Source organism: Microcaecilia unicolor, chromosome 5 (genome assembly GCF_901765095.1).
Source record: "Microcaecilia unicolor chromosome 5, aMicUni1.1, whole genome shotgun sequence".
NCBI classification, from domain to species: domain Eukaryota; kingdom Metazoa; phylum Chordata; class Amphibia; order Gymnophiona; family Siphonopidae; genus Microcaecilia; species Microcaecilia unicolor.
Genome location: NC_044035.1, coordinates 39,443,627 through 39,464,614, shown reverse-complemented (window position 1 = coordinate 39,464,614; position 20,988 = coordinate 39,443,627). Strand labels below are relative to the sequence as shown.

Genomic DNA, 20,988 nt, shown 5'->3' with positions numbered 1-20,988 from the left:
TACGGAGCTTTTATTTTTCCAGGGTCTGGTGTCAGTGCTCAGGACCAACCAGATGTGAGTGCTGTGCTGTCTGCCTACACTCAGCAGGGGGACCCTGCTAAGTATGAGGAGTACTACAGTGGACTGAAGCGCTTTATTGAGTCTGTGCTGGATTGCCATCGTGCAGAGTTATCTCAGCTCTTCTATCCTCTCTTTGTACACATGTATTTGGAGTTGGTCTATAATCAACATGAGAACGAAGCCAAGGCTTTTTTTGAAAAGTAATTAACATACATCCTTTATTTCAAATGTTGTTACATTATTTACTGTTTATATATCGTAAAACATTTTTCCATAGTATGTGTTTGTATATGTATATTTTTGAAATCTGTACACCTGGTTTTCAGTCAAGGTGCCCACCGTTTAAAACTTAGCACTGGCCATGGCATTTATTTATTTATTTGGATTTTGCTCACACCTTTTTCAGTAGTAGCTCAAGGTGAGTTACATTCAGGTACATTGGATATTTCTCTGTCCCAGGAGGGCTCACAATCTAAGTTTGTACCTGAGGCAATGTAGGGTTAAGTGACTTGTCCAAGATCACAAGGAGCAGCAGTGGGATTTGAACTGGCCACCTCTGGATTTTAAAACCGGTGCTCTAACCACTAGGCCACTCCTCCACCCCATTTAAAGCTTATATTCAGAACTATCCTATTAACAAGTCCTGCTGAATATAAGTATGAACACTGACTGTTCAGTTTAGGTCTGCTCTTTGAGAAGCCTACAGATGATTGCCAGTAAATGGTTAATTTTGGGAAATGGTTGTTCATTTTGGATGTTCTCACCTATTTTTGAACAGAAAACTGCGATGTTTTTCCTGTTTAAAAATGTCTGTGAGATGGACTTTTTATTTGACGTTATGAGCAGGTCGTTCTTTCAGAAATGCCTCTCCTAGTGATTTTGGCATGTATGGTGTGGAACAGTGTTTCCCAAGTCGATCCTGAAGTACCCCTTTGCCGGTTAGGTTTTTAGGGTATTCACAATAAATATGCATGAACCTGATTTGCACACACTGCCTCCACTTATGCAAATCTTTCATGCATATTCATTGTGGATATCCTGAAAAGCTGACTGGCAAAAGGATACCCCAGGACTGACTTGGGAAACACTGCTATAGAATAGTGCTTAGTGTTTATGCATCTGATTTCAAATACATTTCTTCTTCACTTAATGCCACAAATTGGCATTTATGCATGTAGGTACTATTATTCTTTAACTTAATGTACACAATTACTCCTGGACTCTATGTATGGCGCGGGAAGTTGTCCTCATTAAATTGGGCACGTGCCCAGTGTAATTGAGTAACGAGCCAATCAGCACTGATAATTGGCCAATAACAGCCAATTAGCAATAATTGGAATTTGTGTGCACCTTTTTAGGTGTATTCTGAAAGGTGGCATGTGTAAACTCTAATATGCGTAGGTGAAAAGGGGGCGTGGCCATGGGAAGTGTGTGGGCGTGCAGGGGGGCATTCCTCAAATTTACATGCTTGGTTATAGAATTCAGAGGAACCACGCCTAATTTAGGCACAGGTATTTATACCAGGTTTTCAGTGGCTTAAACAGCCACACCTAAATGTAGGCGCGTTCCCTAGCCCGATTCTATAAACCGTGCCTAACTTTAGGTGCGGTTTAAAGAATAGCACTCAGCATTTTTTTTTGATGTGCTTATTTTTTTAGACGCCATTTAGGTACCAGTTTATAGAAGTAAATGTATGCTATAGTAGGTAAAGGTTTTCTTTTGGAAAGAGTGTTTTAGCAGCGCAGTTTCATTTGAAGAAATATCATAGTGTTTATTTGCGGCATTTGTATCCCACATTTTCCCACCTATTTGCAGGCTCAATGTGGCTTACATTATGCCGAAATGGCGGTAACCATTTCCAGAATGAGAAGTACATATTAATTATTACAATTAAAAGTACAGAAATATGAAGTACATTAGAAGTAAATGGATATACAGCACATTTCAGGAGTTAACTTGTTAACTTGTTCTGGTTGAGTTTTGATGTCAGGTCATTTATGACTGATCCTTTTGATAAGGATATATACATATACATCCTTGCCATACACTCTGGTCCACAATAGATTTTATGACTGCCACAACTTTGTGTTGGTTTATGGAATAATATTAAACTTGAAGCAATATGAACTTTGCACTTTAGGAAAAGTTCAACATTGTTTTACACGCAGTAGCTTTGAAAACATTTTGAAATAGGTTTTAGCAATAGAGATTTACACATGGTATTTTGACATGTTGGTACACTCACTTCTTGAACCTGGTTTTTATTTGGGCTAAAGGTGCTCACAGTTCCCAAGAAAGAGTTGTTATTAACTGTTTCACCAGAAGGTTTAACAACACACTTCTACTTGGCTCCAAAGCAAACCATGGTTTATGTCCTTTAGCCCGAAGACTGTAGCTACAACACTAAATAGGGCTTTTGGGAGACTTGCGTGGGAAAACTTCCAGCTCCCATGGCATGGCAGCTTCATATATCTAACTGTAATCCTGCTCACTGACATTTTATGAGAAAGTTCCAAGTGGGCTGGAAGATCAGGAAATGGGACGGAGCATTCGGCAGCCAAGAAATAATGCTATAGCTATAGAAATCTTAAGGAAATAGCCAACCCAAGGATACAGCATCTGGGACTTAACATTTTAATACTGGGCAGTAATTGGCATTTTGTGGCACATCCAATCCACAGGAAACTTTTTTTTTTTTTTTTTGGGGGGGGGGGGGGGGGAGTGTTGCAGGTGATCTGTTGATCGTTCCAACAGAACATTTGTGCCAGGGGCGTAGCCAGCCTTCCGTGGGAGAGGGGTCCAGAGCCCGGGGGAGGGGGCACATTTTAGCCCTCCCCCCGGCGCCGCCCCCCCACCGCCGACATTGCCGCCCCCCTCCCGCCGCGAACCCGCCGCCGCTGCAGCCTACCTTTACTTTTGCTGGCGGGGGATCCCACTCCCCGCCAGCCGACGTCTTCTTTTTAGTCGCTTCCCGCTCTTCAATTTGTTTGCTGACGTCCTGCACGTACGTGCAGGACGTCAGCAAACAAATTGAAGTGCAGGAAGGAGTGAGAAGACGTCGGCTGGCGGGGAGTGGGATCCCCCGCCAGCAAAAGTAAAGGTAGGCGGCGGCGGGGGCGGGTTCGCCGGGAGGGGGGTCCTGGGGTGAATCTGCGGGGGCCCCGGCCCCCTCAGGCCCCACGTAGCTACGCCACTGATTTGTGCATTTCAGAAACAATCTGCAGGTGTGTTTACCTTCTTGATGATAGGATAAGAGAATCTTGGAAATGGATGCTCTGCTATTTAATTTAATTTATGGATAAACATCTGCTTTTTATTTTTCTCTGTTTTGCAAACTAGATTTCACGGTGATCAAGAGTGCTACTATCAAGATGACCTGAGGGTGCTTGCTGGTCTTACAAAACAGGAGCATATGAGAGGTAATGAGACAATGTTGGACTTCCGGACAAGCAAATTTGTACTGCGAATTTCTCGTGACTCTTACCAACTTCTGAAAAGGCACCTCCAAGAGCGGCAGAACAACCAGATCTGGAGCATTGTGCAAGAGCACCTCTATATAGACATCTTTGATGGGATGCCTCGCAGCAAGCAACAGATAGATGCCATGGTGGGAAGCTTGGCAGGAGAGGCAAAACGGGAAGCTAATAAAGCCAAGGTAATCGCCATCCCTGTTGGGTGGATGAGTCATTTTGATACTAACGAAACAACTTGAATTAGAGAACATATAACGGCCAGTTTTTAATTTGAAGTTTTAAAATATTCTAATACACCTTGAGTTGTAAAGGGTTAAAATACAAAAATTTGGGGATGAAAAGGATGACATATATGTGAATTTTCATGCATGTTTCCTTAAACTGTTATTACATATCAACATGCTTGGTGTGTATTAAGCCAGTTAAATATATAGTATAGCTTAAAATATGTCTTAAATTTTGTTAACATCCAAAAAATACTACAGTACTTATAAATATGTTTAAGACCTTTCTGCAGGGATAGTGAAACAATGGTCAGATTGCTCCTATACTTCTGCAAGTGCTGCTACCAGGGACCAAGTTCCCTCTTTCTCCTTATTCTCTTTATTTCTCTTATCAGCACCAGTATCTCTTCCCTTTATTAGCATCACTTATCTTTCAGCATTCCCACCTATTTCTCCACTCCCATTTTTCTCTCTTACCCTTCAAACGTTTTATTTTGTTTCCCCTGTTCCATCTATACCGCCACAGGGTGGTTTTTTTTTATCACAGGGATAAGAACAGTGGCTTTATATTGCAGTGAAGTTTTTTTCTTTCTTCACTTGAGAACTTGTTGGATACAAAGATCAGCAATGTTCAATATCTGCTACAATTATTAAGAACTGAGTTTTGTGTGCCCTTGTGTTTTTTTAGGGCTCACTGACTGATCTTTATTGAGATTGTGCTCTGATGATACACAGAGACTGAAGAAACTGCAATTTAGGGTTTTTGTTCAGTGTTCTTTGTGGGATTTACATATGTGATCAGGGTATAAGTCTGGTGTGGATGGCAGTGTGAGTGAGTTGCAGGGATACTATTTGGTAATTCTTTTAATGCACTGGTTTGTTTTCACTAATAAAGATTTTGTAATTTATATAGAACAGGAGTACTATTCAGCTTGGAGAAGAGACGGCTGAGGGGAGACATGATAGAGGTATATAAAATAATGAGTGGAGTGGAACAGGTGGATGTGAAGCGTCTGTTCAAGCTTTCCAAAAATACTAGGACTAGGGGGCATGCGATTAAACTACAGTATAGTAAATTTAAAACAAATCGGAGAAAAGTTTTCTTCACCCAACGTGTAATTAAACTCTGGAATTCATTGCCGGAAAATGTGGTGAAGGCGGTTAGCTTATCAGAGTTTAAAAAGGGGTTGGACGGTTTCCTAAAGGACAAGTCCATAAACCGCTACTAAACGGGCTTGGAAAAATCCAAAATCCCAGGAATAACATGTATAGAATGTTTGTACGTTTGGGAAGCTTGCCAGGTGCCCTTGGCCTGGATTGGCCGCTGTCGTGGACAAGATGCTGGGCTCGATGGACCCTTGGTCTTTTCCCAGTGTGGAATTACTTATGTACTTATGTAATGTTTTAGGTACCTCCTATTATATATATATCCCTTATTAGGATTAAGGAGATATATTGATGGCATGTTTATGTTGTGGACGGGATCTGTGAATGGGTTCTTATCACTTTGTTGGTTGGTTATAATTGTGATACACCATCCAATTTGTGGATCATTTTTCATATTTTACTAATAGCTTTTTAGATATAGAAGTATCTCAAATCGATGGTAATTTTGTGATGAAAACATTTGGAAAAAACTACAGACAGAAATATTATCCTTTTTTACAACAGTTGTCATCCACAACATATAAAAGTTTCCCTTTTTACCAAATGTTAAAGATAAAAAGAAACTGTTCAAATCTTAAAAGATTTTAAAATACAGGCACTTGACTTGATGGACAAACTAGAAGTGAAGATATTATAAACGTTTTTCAAACTCTTTTTAGAAGAGAGCACTCTATAACGACAGGGATCTGCTTTTATCTATATTGGGACAATCTGTAGAGTCTGACAATATTTTATTTATTTATTTGCAGCATTTATATCCCACATTTTCCCACCCATTTGCAGGCTCAATGTGGCTCACAATTCAACAACAATTACATTGATGGAATAAGAAGTCAAAATATAGAAACAGATAAGGTGCATAAGAATATCATATTAACGAAGAAGAATTTCTTACTATTAAGATGCATAGTAAGATTATGTAAATAAGAAATGGATAAATAGTTGTAACATAACATAATGATATCATGACAAAATAAATGTTCTGTAAATTAGGGTGAAATTAAAATAGGCAAATTAGAAAAGTTCCAATATAGTTGTATCTGGTGAGGCTTATGCATATGTGTGTGTTTAAAATATTCTGCTCTTGGAGAAGCAATAGCTCAAATTGTTAGGAACAGATGAGATATTCTTAAACTTTATCCAACATTTAGTGCATCAACGTTACAGATTGCATTGGCACGGGATAGGAATTTGAAGGACTTTTTGAGTCTGGCAGTATTACCTGAAGTGAAGAGTAAGAAGATAGCGGGGATGATTGGGCATTTTAAGTGTGGCATGTGTAGTGTATGCAGTACCACTCTACCAGTCAAAGCGTTTGTTAATCCATGTGTTGGAAAGAAATATTTTTTGAAATTTTGTAGTAATTGTTTTTGCAGTTGTGTGTCCATGCCAGAAAATGTGCATAGGGATGACTTTAAGAATGTTAAAAATCAGAATGTTGGAACATAAATCTAATATTAAAAAGAAGATTATAATGAACCTTCAGTAAATCTCTGTGAGCAGTTTAAACAGACATTTGAAGAATTATGATGTTCTGTGATCGATAGTGTCACCCCATAAGCGGAGAGGAGATCGTGTCAAGATGTTACAACACTGTGAAGCATGGTGGATTTTTAAATTGCAGACTTTTTGACTGGATTTTTTTTTTTTTTTTGTAGAATACGGTGAACAAAAGCTTTCTGCAATTTTGGTAGAGTTTGACAGTGGTTAAATGACACTTGATGTATATTGGGTCGAGAGAGCAGAGCAGTAAGTGTTCCTCGATGGAAGTTTGTTGGTTATAGTAATAGAGATTTTTTTTTTTAAGAGACCAGTGAAAAATAAAGGGACTTGTATATGGATGACAGCACCATAGTCTTCCAGGAGGGTTACTGAGGTTTCTTTTTCTGATAATAGGGTGCATAAATCATTCTAACGAGCAGAGTGACTGCAAATGTTTGTTGTGTAGTCTGCAGTTATAGGCACTCAGTCACTGTGGTTTAGTGTGGGACTCCAGTGTTCACCTTTCTTTGTTCCATTTGATTGCCATTTACCACTACCCTCTGTCAACCAGTTTTTTGGTCCAGTTGGCCACCTTAGGACTTGTTGCCGTGCTACTCAGTTTATTTTTAAGTCTCCTATGAGGAATCATATAAAAGGCTTTTCTGAAATTCAAGTACAACATATCTAGCATAGGCCATTTAGCTCTCTGGTCACTCAGCTGAGGAAATCAGTAAAATTCATTTGGTATGATCAGTCCGTGGATAAACCTTGTTGCTTTGGTTCATTCAGCCAGCTGGATTGTAAAAAGTTGACTCTCTTTCCTTCCTCTTCCAATACTTTTGCCACCACTGAGGTGAGGTTTACAGCCTGTAGTGTCTCACCTCTTCTTTCTTACCACTTTAGTGAAGAGGGATAACATCTGCCTTTCTCCATTCATGTGGAACCTCTCCTGTCTCCAGTGATCCGTTAAATGTATCCTTCAGAGGACCTGCCAGATCTTCTGTGAACTCTCTTAGTATCGTGGAATGTATTCCATGTTTTCATCCACTCCTATGACTTCTTCCACTTTCAGCCCTGCGAGTTCTTTACAAATGGGGCTCTGTCTAAGATCATCAGTGGTTTTATGTGTATCACTTAAGTATTGTAAAAAAAATAATAATAATAAATCTTTTTTTTACTCATTTAATTATGACTTTCTCAAATCCATTAAAGAAGCCTTTTTTTCCCCACTTTTCTCCAATTTCACAAGTGGTTCCTTGACCAATTGCTCATCAGCCATGCCTTCTGCTGAGGCTCTGTCACTTTTAGTCTAAGATTGAAATGGAATTGGCTTTTTCTTCATCATTATCTATGTAGATACTTTTATTCTGTTTTCACTGAAGAAAATCCTGGAGAAGGACCACGAGGGACTGGCAAAGTACATTTGAGAATGGAGTGGATATAGCACCGTTCACGGAAGAAAGTGTGTATGAACAACTTGGAAAGCTAAAGGTGGACAAAGCCATGGGACCAGACAGGATTCACCCCAGAATATTGAGGGAGCTCAGAGAGGTTCTGGTGGGTCCTCTTAAAGATTTGTTTAATAAATCCTTGGAGACGGGAGAGGTTCCGAGGGATTGGAGAACGGCGGATGTGGTCCCTCTTCACAAAAGTGGTGTTAGGGAAGAAGCTGGAAACTACAGGCCGGTAAGCCTCACTTCGGTTATTGGAAAAGTAATGGAAGCGATGCTGAAGGAAAGGATAGTGAATTTCCTGGAAGCCAATAAGTTGCAAGATCCGAGACAACATGGTTTTCCCAGAGGGAAATTGTGCCAAACGAATCTCATTGAATTCTTTGATTGGGTAACTGGAGAATTGAATCATCGATATGTTATAGACGTAATCTACTTAGATTTTAGCAAAGCTTTTGACACGGTTCCCCACAGGAGGCTTTTAAATAAACTCGATGGGCTGAAGATAGGTCCCGAAGTGGTGAACTGGATTAGGAACTGGTTGATGGACAGACGACAGAGGGTGGTGGTAAATGGAGTTCGCTCGGAGGAGGGAAAGGTGAGTAGTGGAGTGCCTCAGGGATCGGTGCTGGGGCCGATTCTGTTCAATATATTTGTGAGTGACATTGCCGAAGGGTTAGAAGGTAAAGTTTGCCTATTTGCGGATGATACTAAGATTTGTTACAGAGTGGACACCCGGGAGGGAGTGGAAAACATGAAAAAGGATCTGCGGAAGCTAGAAGAATGGTCTAAGGTTTGGCAATTAAAATTCAATGCGAAGAAATGCAAAGTGATGCACTTAGGGAGTAGAAACCCACAAGAGACTTATGTGTTAGGCGGTGAGAGTCTGATATGTACTGAGGGGGAGAGGGATCTTGGGGTGATAGTATCCGAGGATCTGAAGGCAACGAAACAGTGTGACAAGGCGGTGGCCGTAGCGAGAAGGTTGCTAGGCTGTATAGAGAAAGGTGTGACCAGCAGAAGAAAGGAAGTGTTGATGCCCCTTTACAAGTCGTTGGTGAGGCCCCACCTGGAGTATTGTGTTCAGTTTTGGAGGCCGTACCTTGCTAAGGATGTAAAAAAAAATTGAAGCGGTGCAAAGAAAAGCTACGAGATTGGTATGGGATTTGCGTTCCAAGACGTATGAGGAGAGACTTGCTGACCCTGAACATGTATACCCTGGAGGAATGGAGGAACAGGGGTGATACGATACAGACGTTCAAATATTTGAAAGATATTAATCCACAAACAAATCTTTTCCAGAGATGGGAAGGCGGTAGAACGAGAGGACATGGAATGAGATTGAAGGGGGACAGACTCAAAAAAGATGTCAGGAAGTATTTTTTCACAGAGAGAGTGGTGGATGCTTGGAATGCCCTCCCGCGGGAGGTGGTGGATGAAAACAGTAATGGAATTCAAACATGCGTGGGATATACATAAAGGAATCCTGTGCAGAAGGAATGGATCCTCAGGAGCTTAGCCGAGATTGGGTGGCAGAGCCAGTGGGGGGAGGCGGGGCTGGTGGTTGGGAGGCGGGGATAGTGCTGGGCAGACTTATACGGTCTGTGCCAGAGCCGGTGGTGGGAGGCGGGGCTGGTGGTTGGGAGGAGGGGATAGTACTGGGCAGACTTATACGGTTTGTGCCCTGAAAAAGACAGGTACAAATCAAGGTAAGGTATACACATATGAGTTTATCTTGTTGGGCAGACTGGATGGACTATGCAGGTCTTTTTCTGCCGTCATCTACTATGTTACTTTGTTGATTGCCATTATCTCCGTCCATATGAGCTTTTTTTTAAACCCCTGGGAGTGCTCTTATGTCAAGTTCTCCTACAGTATTAGTCTCCTCCTCCCTATCCTCATTTGAAATACCTTCCCTGACTTCCTTAGGAAAGCTATTTTCTATTATGAAAATAACCATTTGTTCTCTGGATCCTGTCCGTTCTCCATGGCTTCAATTGCCGTCTTATGACCTTCTCCCATTGGTCCTGTTACTGATTTCCCAGAGTTTGTCTACTGGATGTTTCTCATCTTCACAGCCATATTTTGCCTGAATTTAAAGGTCCATCATTATTTCCAGTGGACCCATAGATCAAACCCCAACCTTTTTTTTTTTTTTTTTAATTTAAGTTAACTGAGAGAGTATTTGAGCAACAAATTTCATACATTGAACACACATTTCTTTACGCAAGACAACTAGGGTTTTAATCTGGGTAGAGTACTGAAACTTATCCTTTCATCACTATTTCCTGTAAGCTGAGTGGGAGTCCTCCACCTACAGTTCTGCCAGTGGGGGGTGCTATTTTACTAGTGAGAGACAGGCAAGTTCTGCAGGACTCCAAGGAGCCTGACTGTCTCTAGTGCAGTGGTTCCCAAACTTTTTCAGTTCATGGCACCCTTAGTGTCTGAGCAATTTTTCACGGCTCCACCCCCCCAGCCACACAGTTTACTGCCCCCCGCCACACATTTTTTTCCACATTATTTGTGATTTGTTCGAAAGACCCCTCTCAAAAAGCTACTTATTTTTTCTGCTTGCCCCCACCTGCTCATTATTCCAAACAAACACACACACACCAGAAAAAAAGCTATTTTAACTTTAAAAAAAACTTACCAAAGCAGATGAATGTGGCCCACAGAGAGGCGGAGAGAAGTAGCATACACTGCAGTGAGTGCTGTCAGGATTGCTGGACATACTTAGATTAATATGAAACCAGCTTGTCATACTTAGATTAATATGAAACCAGCTTCTGACTTCTGATACCCCCCCCCCCCTCAGGAACAGAAAGGGATCAAATAACCTCTTTCCTTCCCAACCAAACTCCAGTTTAATTTCCTTGATGCAAGGAAGGTGACCATTTTCACAGGTTTTACCTTTGAAGTCCCTCGTTATGGAGCCTCTCTGTCTGGCTTCCTTTGTTCTTAGAGACCCCTGCTCCCAGATGCCCAGAGAGGACATAGGTATGCTAATCAGGAGTAATTGAGAAACAACATGGCTATCAGCCAGCTGGGCAACATTTGGTCCATTTGCTATCCTTAGTGATTCCTGAGGGGGGGTTATCAAAAGTCAGAAGCTTGACATACTTAGATTAATATTAAACCAGCTTCTGACTTCTGATACCACCCCCCCCCCCCCCCACCCAGGAATCACAAAGGATAGCTCATTTCATAGAAAACTAGATTTTTCTTCCTTGTATACCTTTACTCATGCTTTGTTAACCTCTAAGCTTGATTATAATATAGCATATGCATGCATTGCTCTATCCTACATTAAGTGGCTTCAGTCAGTGCATAATACAGCCGCTCATTTCTTTTTGTTCCGCGCTCACTTGTTTGACCAAGTTACTCCCTTATTCATTAAACTCCGTTTGCTTCCTATACCGTACCGGATTAAGTTCAAAGTTCTTTCATTGGCACACAAATCCCTGTGCACAGATGTCCCTCCGTATTTGTCTGCAGTTGTTACTGGGCAATTCCACACAATGTGTCACTGTCGTAGTTGAAATGGAGGGGATGTAAATTGGGGGGACACGTGTGTTGATGGGGGGAGGGAGGGGAGGTCATAAGGGAGAGAGGGGGGGTGTTGGGGAGCTTGTCCTCAAGAAACCACAGGGCATTCTTAGGGTGTTGAGGAGTTTGAAGTTATTGGGGGGGGGGGGGGGGAATAAATCATAAAAATTTCACCGGTTCGATATGGTTATGTATTAATGGGAAAGGTTAAGAAGGCCAAAGTTGAGACAGGTGTGCAGGATGTATTTGCTTTGTGGTTTTGTAATTCATATATCATTTACCCTTGTTATTGTCATAATTGAAAAAAGTTTTGTATGAAAGATGTTAAAAGTATAATAATAATAATAATAAAAAAAATTTAAAGATAAAAAAAAAACAAATGTGTCACCGTGGGCTTCTAATAAGAAAAATTTGTTTCTTTAAACCACTTTTCTTAAGGTGAAAAATTGTACTGAATCTGAAAATGCTAATTTCTTTACATTATCAGTGCCTGTATGAGTAAATTGAGGTTTCAGAGAGTGACTCCACACTGGTACTTTGTTAATAATAGTTGCAAATGTATTAATGAGATGTCATAACTCTCTGTCCTTTATAGAAATAAAGAACATTTTAAAGTGACAAAAAGTTCTATGTTTGAACAATATCAGGAAGATATTTCATGTTGTTGTATCTTATAGGTTGCTGGAAAATCTTCTTTCTAAATTCCTTTACCAACTTAATAAAGATATCTTGTGCAGACTTAGATACATCTTGACTATATCTAAAAGAATACCAGATCTTCTAACTGTAACTATAGCTGTTTTATGATACTAATAGGCTCATTTTTAAAGCACATAGACTTACAAAGCTGTAGGTTATTATGTAACTTTGCAAGTCTATGTGCTTGGAAAATGAGCACCAAAAGCTCTTTGCAATATGATTTTGATTAATTTCATTGGTAATGGAATTGCATAGAGATGAATGTAAATGTTTGTGCTGTAGAGCTATACGATTTCTGTAGCATAGCTACGTAATTTCTAGGTTTTGTTCTGGTAATGTGGTAACCACTTCTGTCTCACATTTCCTGTCATTCTTTTTTTTTTTTTTTCAATTTCTAGGTTTCCACACTGCACAGTCAATTGTATTATCTAGGATTAATCATGTAGCTTTCTTTTTAAATATTTAAATATTGACATTTTATTTTGTTGAACAAAGTTTTGACGTCTAAATACAAATTGCTGTGCTGCTGAAGGTTGCAGCCTGATCATTTCTGGGTCCATGGGTGTTACAGCTCCAGCTCTCCTGCCTGCCAGCACGTACATGCAGGATGTCAGACTCACAGAAACAGAAGCCTGCGTGGCTGCAAGGGCAGGCTTCTACATGGAATGTTGCTAGTGGAATAGCAACATTAACATTCCATGTAGAATCTCAAATAGTAGCAACATTCCATCTAGAATCTCTAATAGCAGCAACATTCCATGTAGAATCTGAAATAGGGAAAGGGAACTGGGACTTGATATGCCGCCTTTCTGTGGGGTTTACATAGTATATACAGGTACTTATTTGTACCTTGGGCCATGAAGGGTTAAGTGACTTGCCCAGAGTCACAAGGAGCTGCCTGTGCCTGAAGTGGGAATCGAACTCAGTTCCCCAGGACCAGAGGTCACCACCCTAACCACTAGGCCACTCCTCCACTCTAGTTGGAATTCTAGTTGCTAAAAGGACCCTCTTTCACATTTTTTTTGCTGTAAATATGATGATGCTTATTTGCCTGGTAAAGTTGCAGCTTGCCAAATAAGGGTTAAAGTAGCAACAGCAGCACAATTGCAGTATGCGTCCACGGAAGACATTTGTAAAGCAGCAAATTGGGCTTTAGTTCATATGTTTACAAGAAACTACTGACTGAGCCTGTTCGAGTGACTCTACTTTTGGTCAAGCTGATTTATGAAATATTTCTGTTTAAGAAACTTGTTTTTAATTATGCTACTTATTAATTTCATGGTGTGTCCCCTCATCTTAGTACCATTTGGTAAACAATTGTTCCGTATTCACTCGTTTCCCCCCCCCCCCCCCCGTGATTTTATAAATCTTTGTCATATTTGCTCTCAGCCGTCTGTTCTCCAAGCTGAAGATCCCTAACTTGTTTAACCTTTCTTCGTAGGAAAACATCCATCCCCTTCAACATTTGAATTGGCTTTTCTATATCTTTGTTTTAGTTCTAATATATCTTTGTTTTTTTGTTTTTTGTTTTTTTCTGGTGTTGAGGTGACCAAAACTGCATACAGTGCAGTTGTATACCCAGAATCAGACAATCTTTGTCCCCCTTTTCATACTTTCAAAGAGGCACACACCAAATTACTAATGCTACAGCAGTAGATTAATTATTTTTTAAACTTGTATATTTTCCTTCTCAAATTGCTCTAGGTTTTCTTTGGATTATTGAAAGAGCCAGAAATCGAGTTGCCTCCAGATGATGAAGATGAAGAAGGGGAAAATGAAGAAGGGAAACCAAAGAAGAAAAAACCTAAAAAAGACAGCATGGGATCAAAAAGCAAGAAACAAGATCCTCATGCACCTCCACAAAACAGGTATCTCCTGCTGCACTTCCAAGGTTACAAACTTTGTAAGCCTAAGTGCTTTGAAAATTGTAAGCCTAAGTGCTTTGAAAATATGCGTCCATATCTACTATAATAAAACTCACCCTCAACGTTCTGAGGACACAGACGTCAGTGAAGCCAAGCCACTGACTTCAGTTCCTTCAGGTTCGAAGGTTCGTGGTGTTGAAACCACCGGGCCCTGCCCTGGCGTCAAACGTCATGACATCGAGGGCGGAGCAAACGTTGAGGGTGAGTTTTTTATTACTGTACCTGTGCTCCGCCCTCGCGTCAAAACGCGATGACGTCGAGGGTGGCCCAGGAAAATCGCCACCCACACAGAGCTACGACAACGCTAACAACAGTGGCGGCGCACGAACCAGCTACAACCGCGATGAGCCATGGGGCGGCCCAGGAAAATCGCCACTGTTCTCCGTATGTGAGTTACCCCCCTCCCCCCCCCCCCCCAAAAAAAAAGCTAGCGCCCGTTTCATTGCTCTGAGAAACGGGCCTTCTTTCGTAGTATATATATAAACCAGTGAAGTGATATTTGAAAAAAGAAATCCTCATCTGAGTATCTAGTGGCAGTCAAAAATGAAAATAGAATGTTAGGAATTACATGGAAAGGAATGGAGAATATAATGCTTATGTATTGATGCCTTGGTAGGGACCATACCTTGAGTAGTGTGAACAGGTCTTGTCTCCCCATCTCAAAAAAAAAAAAAAAAAGCTGGGCAGCCAAAATGATAAAGGGGATGAATGATTCCCTTTGAAAAAAAAACTCAACACATTAAGGGTTCTTCAGCTTAGAGAAAAGGCAACTGAAGGGAATGAGGTAGAGTTGTGTAAATTTATGAGTGAGACTGAACAGGTAAATAGGGAAATTTTATTTCCCTTTTCAAATAGTACTGGGGACAAGAGGTACCTCCATAAACTAACAGGTAACAGATTTAAAACAGATTGGGTGAAACTTGCTACTGTAGCATCGGGATTATAGTTCAGCCAGGAGATAAAAAATTTATTCTAGCATGTATTTTTTTTTCTTACATTTTTGTTAGTTGTGACTTTTTTGTGCATTTGCCTTCTATATGCACAAATGCACAATTTAGAAACCACAAAGAAAAGTACAACTAAATAAAACGTAAAGGAATGATTCTGGCATTATGATGTATCTTTTTCTCTCCTGGGTGAACAGTGTTCCTCATGTCATTATAGTCGGTTTTGTTATACAACAGGACACAATACAGCATGACTAGCTCAGCAGTGTAAACCTCATTGATCATGTTCCAGGAATTAAAGCACATTATTGCAGTGAATACTAGAAAGAGAATAGGTCATAAAATAAGAACTGTATAATGTATCTGGTCTATCCAGTTTGATTCCTGGTATAGTTCCATAAATACTACATATAAATTTTCCTTTTACTGTTTTTGTCCATGATTCCCGGAATAATCTTTCCATTTTAGTCCTTCCAATCAATGCAGGGCAAGGGAGATTAATGTAGAGACCTTGAAATGAGGGGTTATCTGCCCCTTTATACATTTTCTTCACATGTTTTGAATTTAGACAATTTTGTTAAAAGTACTCAAGAATGCTCAAGAGAGTGATCTCCTAGCATTTATCTTCCAACAACTGTTGGCTATTTCTCTGTACATTGTCACCTTGGAGCTTCATGTGCGGAGTCTTTGGTTATCAATAGAGTTTACATGGCACCCTGCCAGAGTTCCTTCACATCAATTCATAATATAAAGTGAACAGTGCATAAATCAATGCAGAATGAGTCAGAATTATGATATGAAGATTTCTGCTTGGCAAGGGATACTTCATGCTTGGCCATTGTGTGACTTCAAGAGTAGTGGAGGGTGAACCTGTCTCATATTTTCCAGTAAGTCCATTCCACAACCTGGGTTCTTGTTGATATCTTAAGTACCTTGGTTCTTTACCCCAAAGAATTTTAGACCTTTTTTTAATATTAGCGCTTCGCAATTGCATTTTCTTAGGTCACATTTTGCTGTATTGGTCCAGATGTTGGTATTGTCTCATTTGGACTATTGTAATTCCCTTTGTGTTAGATTGAGTGGTAGGCTTTTATGTAATTTTACAGATGATTCAAAATATAGCTGTACGTTTGGCTTTTAGGTTCAAAAAATATGAAAGAGTATCTCGAAATGCTAGAAAATTACAATGGCTTTCTCTCAAGTCACATATTATTTTTTTTAAATCTGTTTGTGTGATTTTTCATGTTTTAAACTGTAGTACATCTGAGTTGCTTATTGAATCTTTTCCAGACCTTTTTCTTTTTTTTTTTCTTCTCGGTTGCGGGATAATTTTATATTAAAACTTTCTGCATTTAATGGTATTTGATTTAAATGTCATTTTGAGGCTGTGTTTTCATTTTGAGCTATTACGATTTGGAATGCGCTTCCTCTGGTATTCGTTCTGAGCTTAATTACATGCAATTGAGGTAAAAAAATTTGACATTTGATAAATTTTAGATTGTTTTAATTCTTGTATCTCCTCATGCTATTTTGAGTTTTCTTGTCTTGTTCACCGCCTTGAACTTCTTTCTCTGAGAGTAGTGAGGTCTACAAATCTCAGATTTTATATTATATTATTATTATTAGCATTTGTATAGCGCTACCAGACGCACGCAGCGCTACACCTGACACAGAGAGACAGCCCCTGCTCAATAGAGCTTACAATCTAAAATAATACAGACAGATGTATAGATGGCTATACATAGTCCAGCAAGGTGTTATTCCAGCTCCTTTTGTCACATAGTAGCCATGTTTAGGCAGTGTATGGCATTATTTTAAGACTAGAAGGTTTGAGTTTTCTGAATTGCCTGATTTTAAGATTTCAGCTGTTTATTAATAAGAGACAGAAGTTCTGCAGTATAGCAAAGCTAAAGCATATTGCCTAAGATTTGTTTTCTCTTTGTAGAATCCCACTGCCAGAGCTGAAAGACTCTGACAAGCTAGACAAAATAATGAACATGAAGGAAGCCACCAAACGGGTGCGCCTAGGTCCAGACTGCTTGCCTTCCATCTGTTTCTACACGTTCCTTAATGCTTACCAGGTTAGTTCCAGCTGTGCTGCTGCAGATGCTGTAGTGAGATTCTTTACACGTCTTCCAGAAAAAGCAAAGTACAAAAGGTTGGAAGTAAACCAATTCCAAATGACCAGCCCAAAAGCCCAGTAGTAAGAGCACAAAAAAACAAAGTTTATTGGGACCCTACACGGTCCGTGTTTCAGCTAAAGAGCCTTCCTCAGGGGTCTTTTAACAGCAGTAGCCTCTTCTACAGGTGTACAAAGAACCTTTGTTGCTTTTGAAATAATTCATCCTTCTAAACTGGGAATATGTGAACTGAAAAAGCAGGGAAGCTTATCTCTATTCCAGTCGTCCGGTGTTCGTGCTGCCGGTGCCTAGCACTTCCCAGACTAGGGAAGCAGCCTACTGCCAGCACCCCACCGCCCCTGCTGCTCTGGGAGAGCAGCCGAAACACGGCCCCTGCAGGGTCCCAATAAACTTTGTTTTTCAGTGCTCTTACTACTGGGCTTTTGGGCTGGTCATTTGGAATTGGTTCACTTCCACACTTGTGTACTTTGCTATTCTTTACTCCCTAACCAGCATCTTAGAGCAGAACATGTTATAGATCCCCTGCATGCTATGCAAGAGCTTCCTTGGCTTGTAAACATCAGTTGCCATCATAGTCATTCTGTAAACTTTATTTTCTGTCGTCAGGGCCTGACTGCAGTGGACCTGACAGATGATTCCAGCCTGCTGGCAGGCGGCTTTGCGGACTCTACTGTTAGAGTGTGGACTGTGACGCCGAAGAAGCTGCGCAGTGTGAAAGCAGCTTCAGGTAATGGCTCTTCCTTCTACAATAAAAATGAATTGTGTTGCTTGTAATTGGATACGTGCTTATTGTCTCACTATCTACTAGGGATGTAGCCTCAAGAGTTCAAAGGGTCTTGATTTCAGCCTTTCTGATAATTCACAGGAACAGCAGTGCTCATTACAGTTTCTTTGTGGAAAACCAAATATTTCAGTGATGCTTGGAAGAAGAGATGCTTTTAATACAGCCTGATTGCAGAGTTATTTTTATTTTTCATTCTCATATATAGTAGAACTTGATAAACAAGGTTTTAGGGGCCCTTCTAGTAAGCCATGGGGGGGGGGGGGGACACACACACACTCACACTCACACATTCACACTCTCACTCACTCACACACACTCACACTTACTTTCTGGGCTCGCGAGATGGTCCAGTCTAGCTAACAAATGTTTTTACTAGGTAATTAAAAGTCAGATACTGTTATTTCACTATGAAAAGAATATTTGGAACTTTAAACTTTTTCTTTCTGCTTTCCTTGTCTGGGGTTCCTCCTTCCTGTACAGGGCTCTTCCCATTCCAGATGTTGGGAATCTCTTCTTTACTCTAGGTTCACAGTCAAGAACTTGCTTTTCTGACCTAAAAGACTACTACTAATAGCATTTGTATAGCGCTACCAGACGCACGCAGCGCTGAACATTTGACATAAAGTCCCTGCTCAAAGAGCTTACAGTCTAGGTAGAACAGACAGACAAGACATTAACGGGCAAGGGAATTAATGGGTAGAGAGGAGGAGGGTGAATGAGTAGTGGTTAGGAGCCAAAGGCAGAAGTGAAAAGGTGGGATTTCAGCATAGATTTAAAAACAGGTAGACGTATGGCTTGAGGAAGACGGTTCCAGGCATAAGGTGCTGCAAGATAAAAGGAACGAAGTCTGGAGTTAGCAGTGGAGGAGAAGGGGGACGATAAGAGAGATTTGTTAAGAGAGCAGAGTTCACGGGGAGGAATGTGGAGGTAGGAAGAGAACCAGGAAAGAACAGGGCCCTGGAATCCAAGCGAGGACAGTGTATCAAGGAGTAAGGTATGGTCAACAGTGTCGAAAGCAGCGGATAAGTCAAGAAGGATGAGGATGGAATAGAGACCTCTGGATTTAGCTAGAAGCAGATCATTATAGACTTTAGTAAGTGCAGTTTCAGTAGAGTGAAGAGGGTGAAAACCAGATTGAAGTGGGTCAAGAATAGGTTGGGAAGAGAGAAAGTCAAGACAACGGCGGTGAACGACACGCTCAAGTAATTTGGAGAGGAAAGGGAGAAGTGAGATGGGGCGATAATTGGAGGGACATGTAGGGTCAATATCATCTTTTCTATGAACTGTCACTATTAACCTTCAAGACATTTGACAGCATTCTTAACTCCAAACTCCTCGCTCCTCCATCCTTCTCACTCAAAGGGTTCATTAAACCCACAAGGATCATCGGAATAGGCACTCTCACAGTTTCCCTTTCAGGTTCCCTTAGCCAGCGTGAGGTAAATGGATTACCATCCTAGATGGGTCTTGATTCCAGTTTCTGCAGCCTACTTGACCATCAGTAGCATACCTTGGTAGTTCAGGCTCTCTGACATTGAGTGCTGACTTTTCTTGCAGATGTGTTTTCAGATGAAGGAACGGCTTTCTGCTCCCAAACCTTTTTGGCCTTGATGTGTTAGAGAGAGGACTTTTTTTTAAATAGCACTCTGCCACTCAATTCCATGTAAGTCTCTAGGAAATGAAGTAAAACAATTTTATTAAGATTTAGGGTTGAGTTTGATGAAATTATTCCCCTGAATAAATTCTCAATTACTGTGTTTCGGAAATTATTATAATAATGTAGTGAGTTATTTTCCTATAAATTCAGCAGGGAATCAATTATATGATTTTTGCTGTATGTAGGCTCACCAGACTTATGGAAATTGTGAAGGATGTGAATATTGCTTAGAATGGATGGCTATGTTTCTATTGTAAGATATCAATTGATATATGATATTCTTTGTAGAACGATGTTTGTAAGTCTGTGTAAAAAAAAACATTATTATAAGAGAGATTTCTGCTGGTGTGGGGATGAGTATGAGTGTATGATATACGAGTGAGTTGATTAGAGTGGAGGGGCATTTTCAGTATGACGACTGAATCTGATTCCAACTTTCCAGTTCAGTTTTTTGCCTATAGGTCTGTGACTCCTTGTTTCATGTTTGTAGTTTTTGTGTACAGATCTGTAGCAGTTCTGCTTTCTTACTGAATAGTGTTGCTTATTACAGATAGATGGTATTTGCTTACATCATTCAATAAAGTTTTTACTATACTTCTTATTTTTGTGAAGGTCTGTTTTGTTACACAGGCTGTTTTGTCCAGGCTATTATGTTGGGGTGCCATCCCAGCCCCTTCTTTTATGCACCTATATCCCCAATCCAATTTTATAAATGCCTGCTGGAGGAAGTAAAACGCACTTGCAGATGCTCAATTGCCTATAAAATTATTGCCCAGTGTTGCCATTGCCTGATGCATATAACTCCCGCTGGGGCAATAAGAGCCTGCATCTGCAGCATGCCCAGCTGGCTCAGGCCTGAGCTACTATTTCAATTCAACACATTCTGCAGGCAGTACATGGCACTGTTCATGAGCCATCATACTGGCTTCAGATTTTATGCTGAACGTTATCAAGAGGCTAGTGTGTTTTAAACTTTGGCACTGAAACAGCGATTTATTGCTGGTGTTAACGATTTTTGTGCCTGTCTGCTGGGACTGGGCAGCCAAAATATTGTTGTTGGTTTTTTTTTTTTTTTTCCATTCCAGAACTAGTAAAAAAGCCCCGTTTCTCATGCAAATGAAATGGGGGCTAGCAAGGTTTTCTTCTGTGTGCATGCGGGAGTGTGTGTGTCCCTGCCCTCTGCCCTCGCCCCCTTCCCCCTCAGAGTCCAGTCCTTCAGTGTTAAGTTTCTTGCTGTGCTGTTTGTGTTACAGAGATAGTGAGGCCTTCTGCCCTCTCTCCCCTCCCCCCTCCGAGTCCTTCACTGTTACAGAGAGAGCGATTTGATTTCGTGCTTTGCTGTGTTTTCCTTCACTGTTTGCGTTACAGAGAGAGCGAGGGCGGGGCAGACACTCATGGGGAAACCGGATATCTCTCCCCCTTCACACTTCCG

The 20,988-nt window shown here is 40.6% G+C and overlaps 1 protein-coding gene across 1 annotated transcript in view; it reads left to right on the top strand.

Annotated features, from left to right (window-relative positions):
- Nucleotides 1–20,988, top strand: part of TAF5 (TATA-box binding protein associated factor 5) — a 42,697-nt gene that overhangs the window by 5,516 nt on the left and 16,193 nt on the right. Inside the window, exons 2-6 of the mRNA XM_030202808.1 lie at nucleotides 23–260; nucleotides 3,400–3,715; nucleotides 13,807–13,970; nucleotides 16,920–17,055; nucleotides 17,722–17,842. Coding sequence (XP_030058668.1) covers nucleotides 23–260; nucleotides 3,400–3,715; nucleotides 13,807–13,970; nucleotides 16,920–17,055; nucleotides 17,722–17,842 — 975 coding nt within the window. The remainder of the gene's footprint in view (nucleotides 1–22; nucleotides 261–3,399; nucleotides 3,716–13,806; nucleotides 13,971–16,919; nucleotides 17,056–17,721; nucleotides 17,843–20,988) is intronic.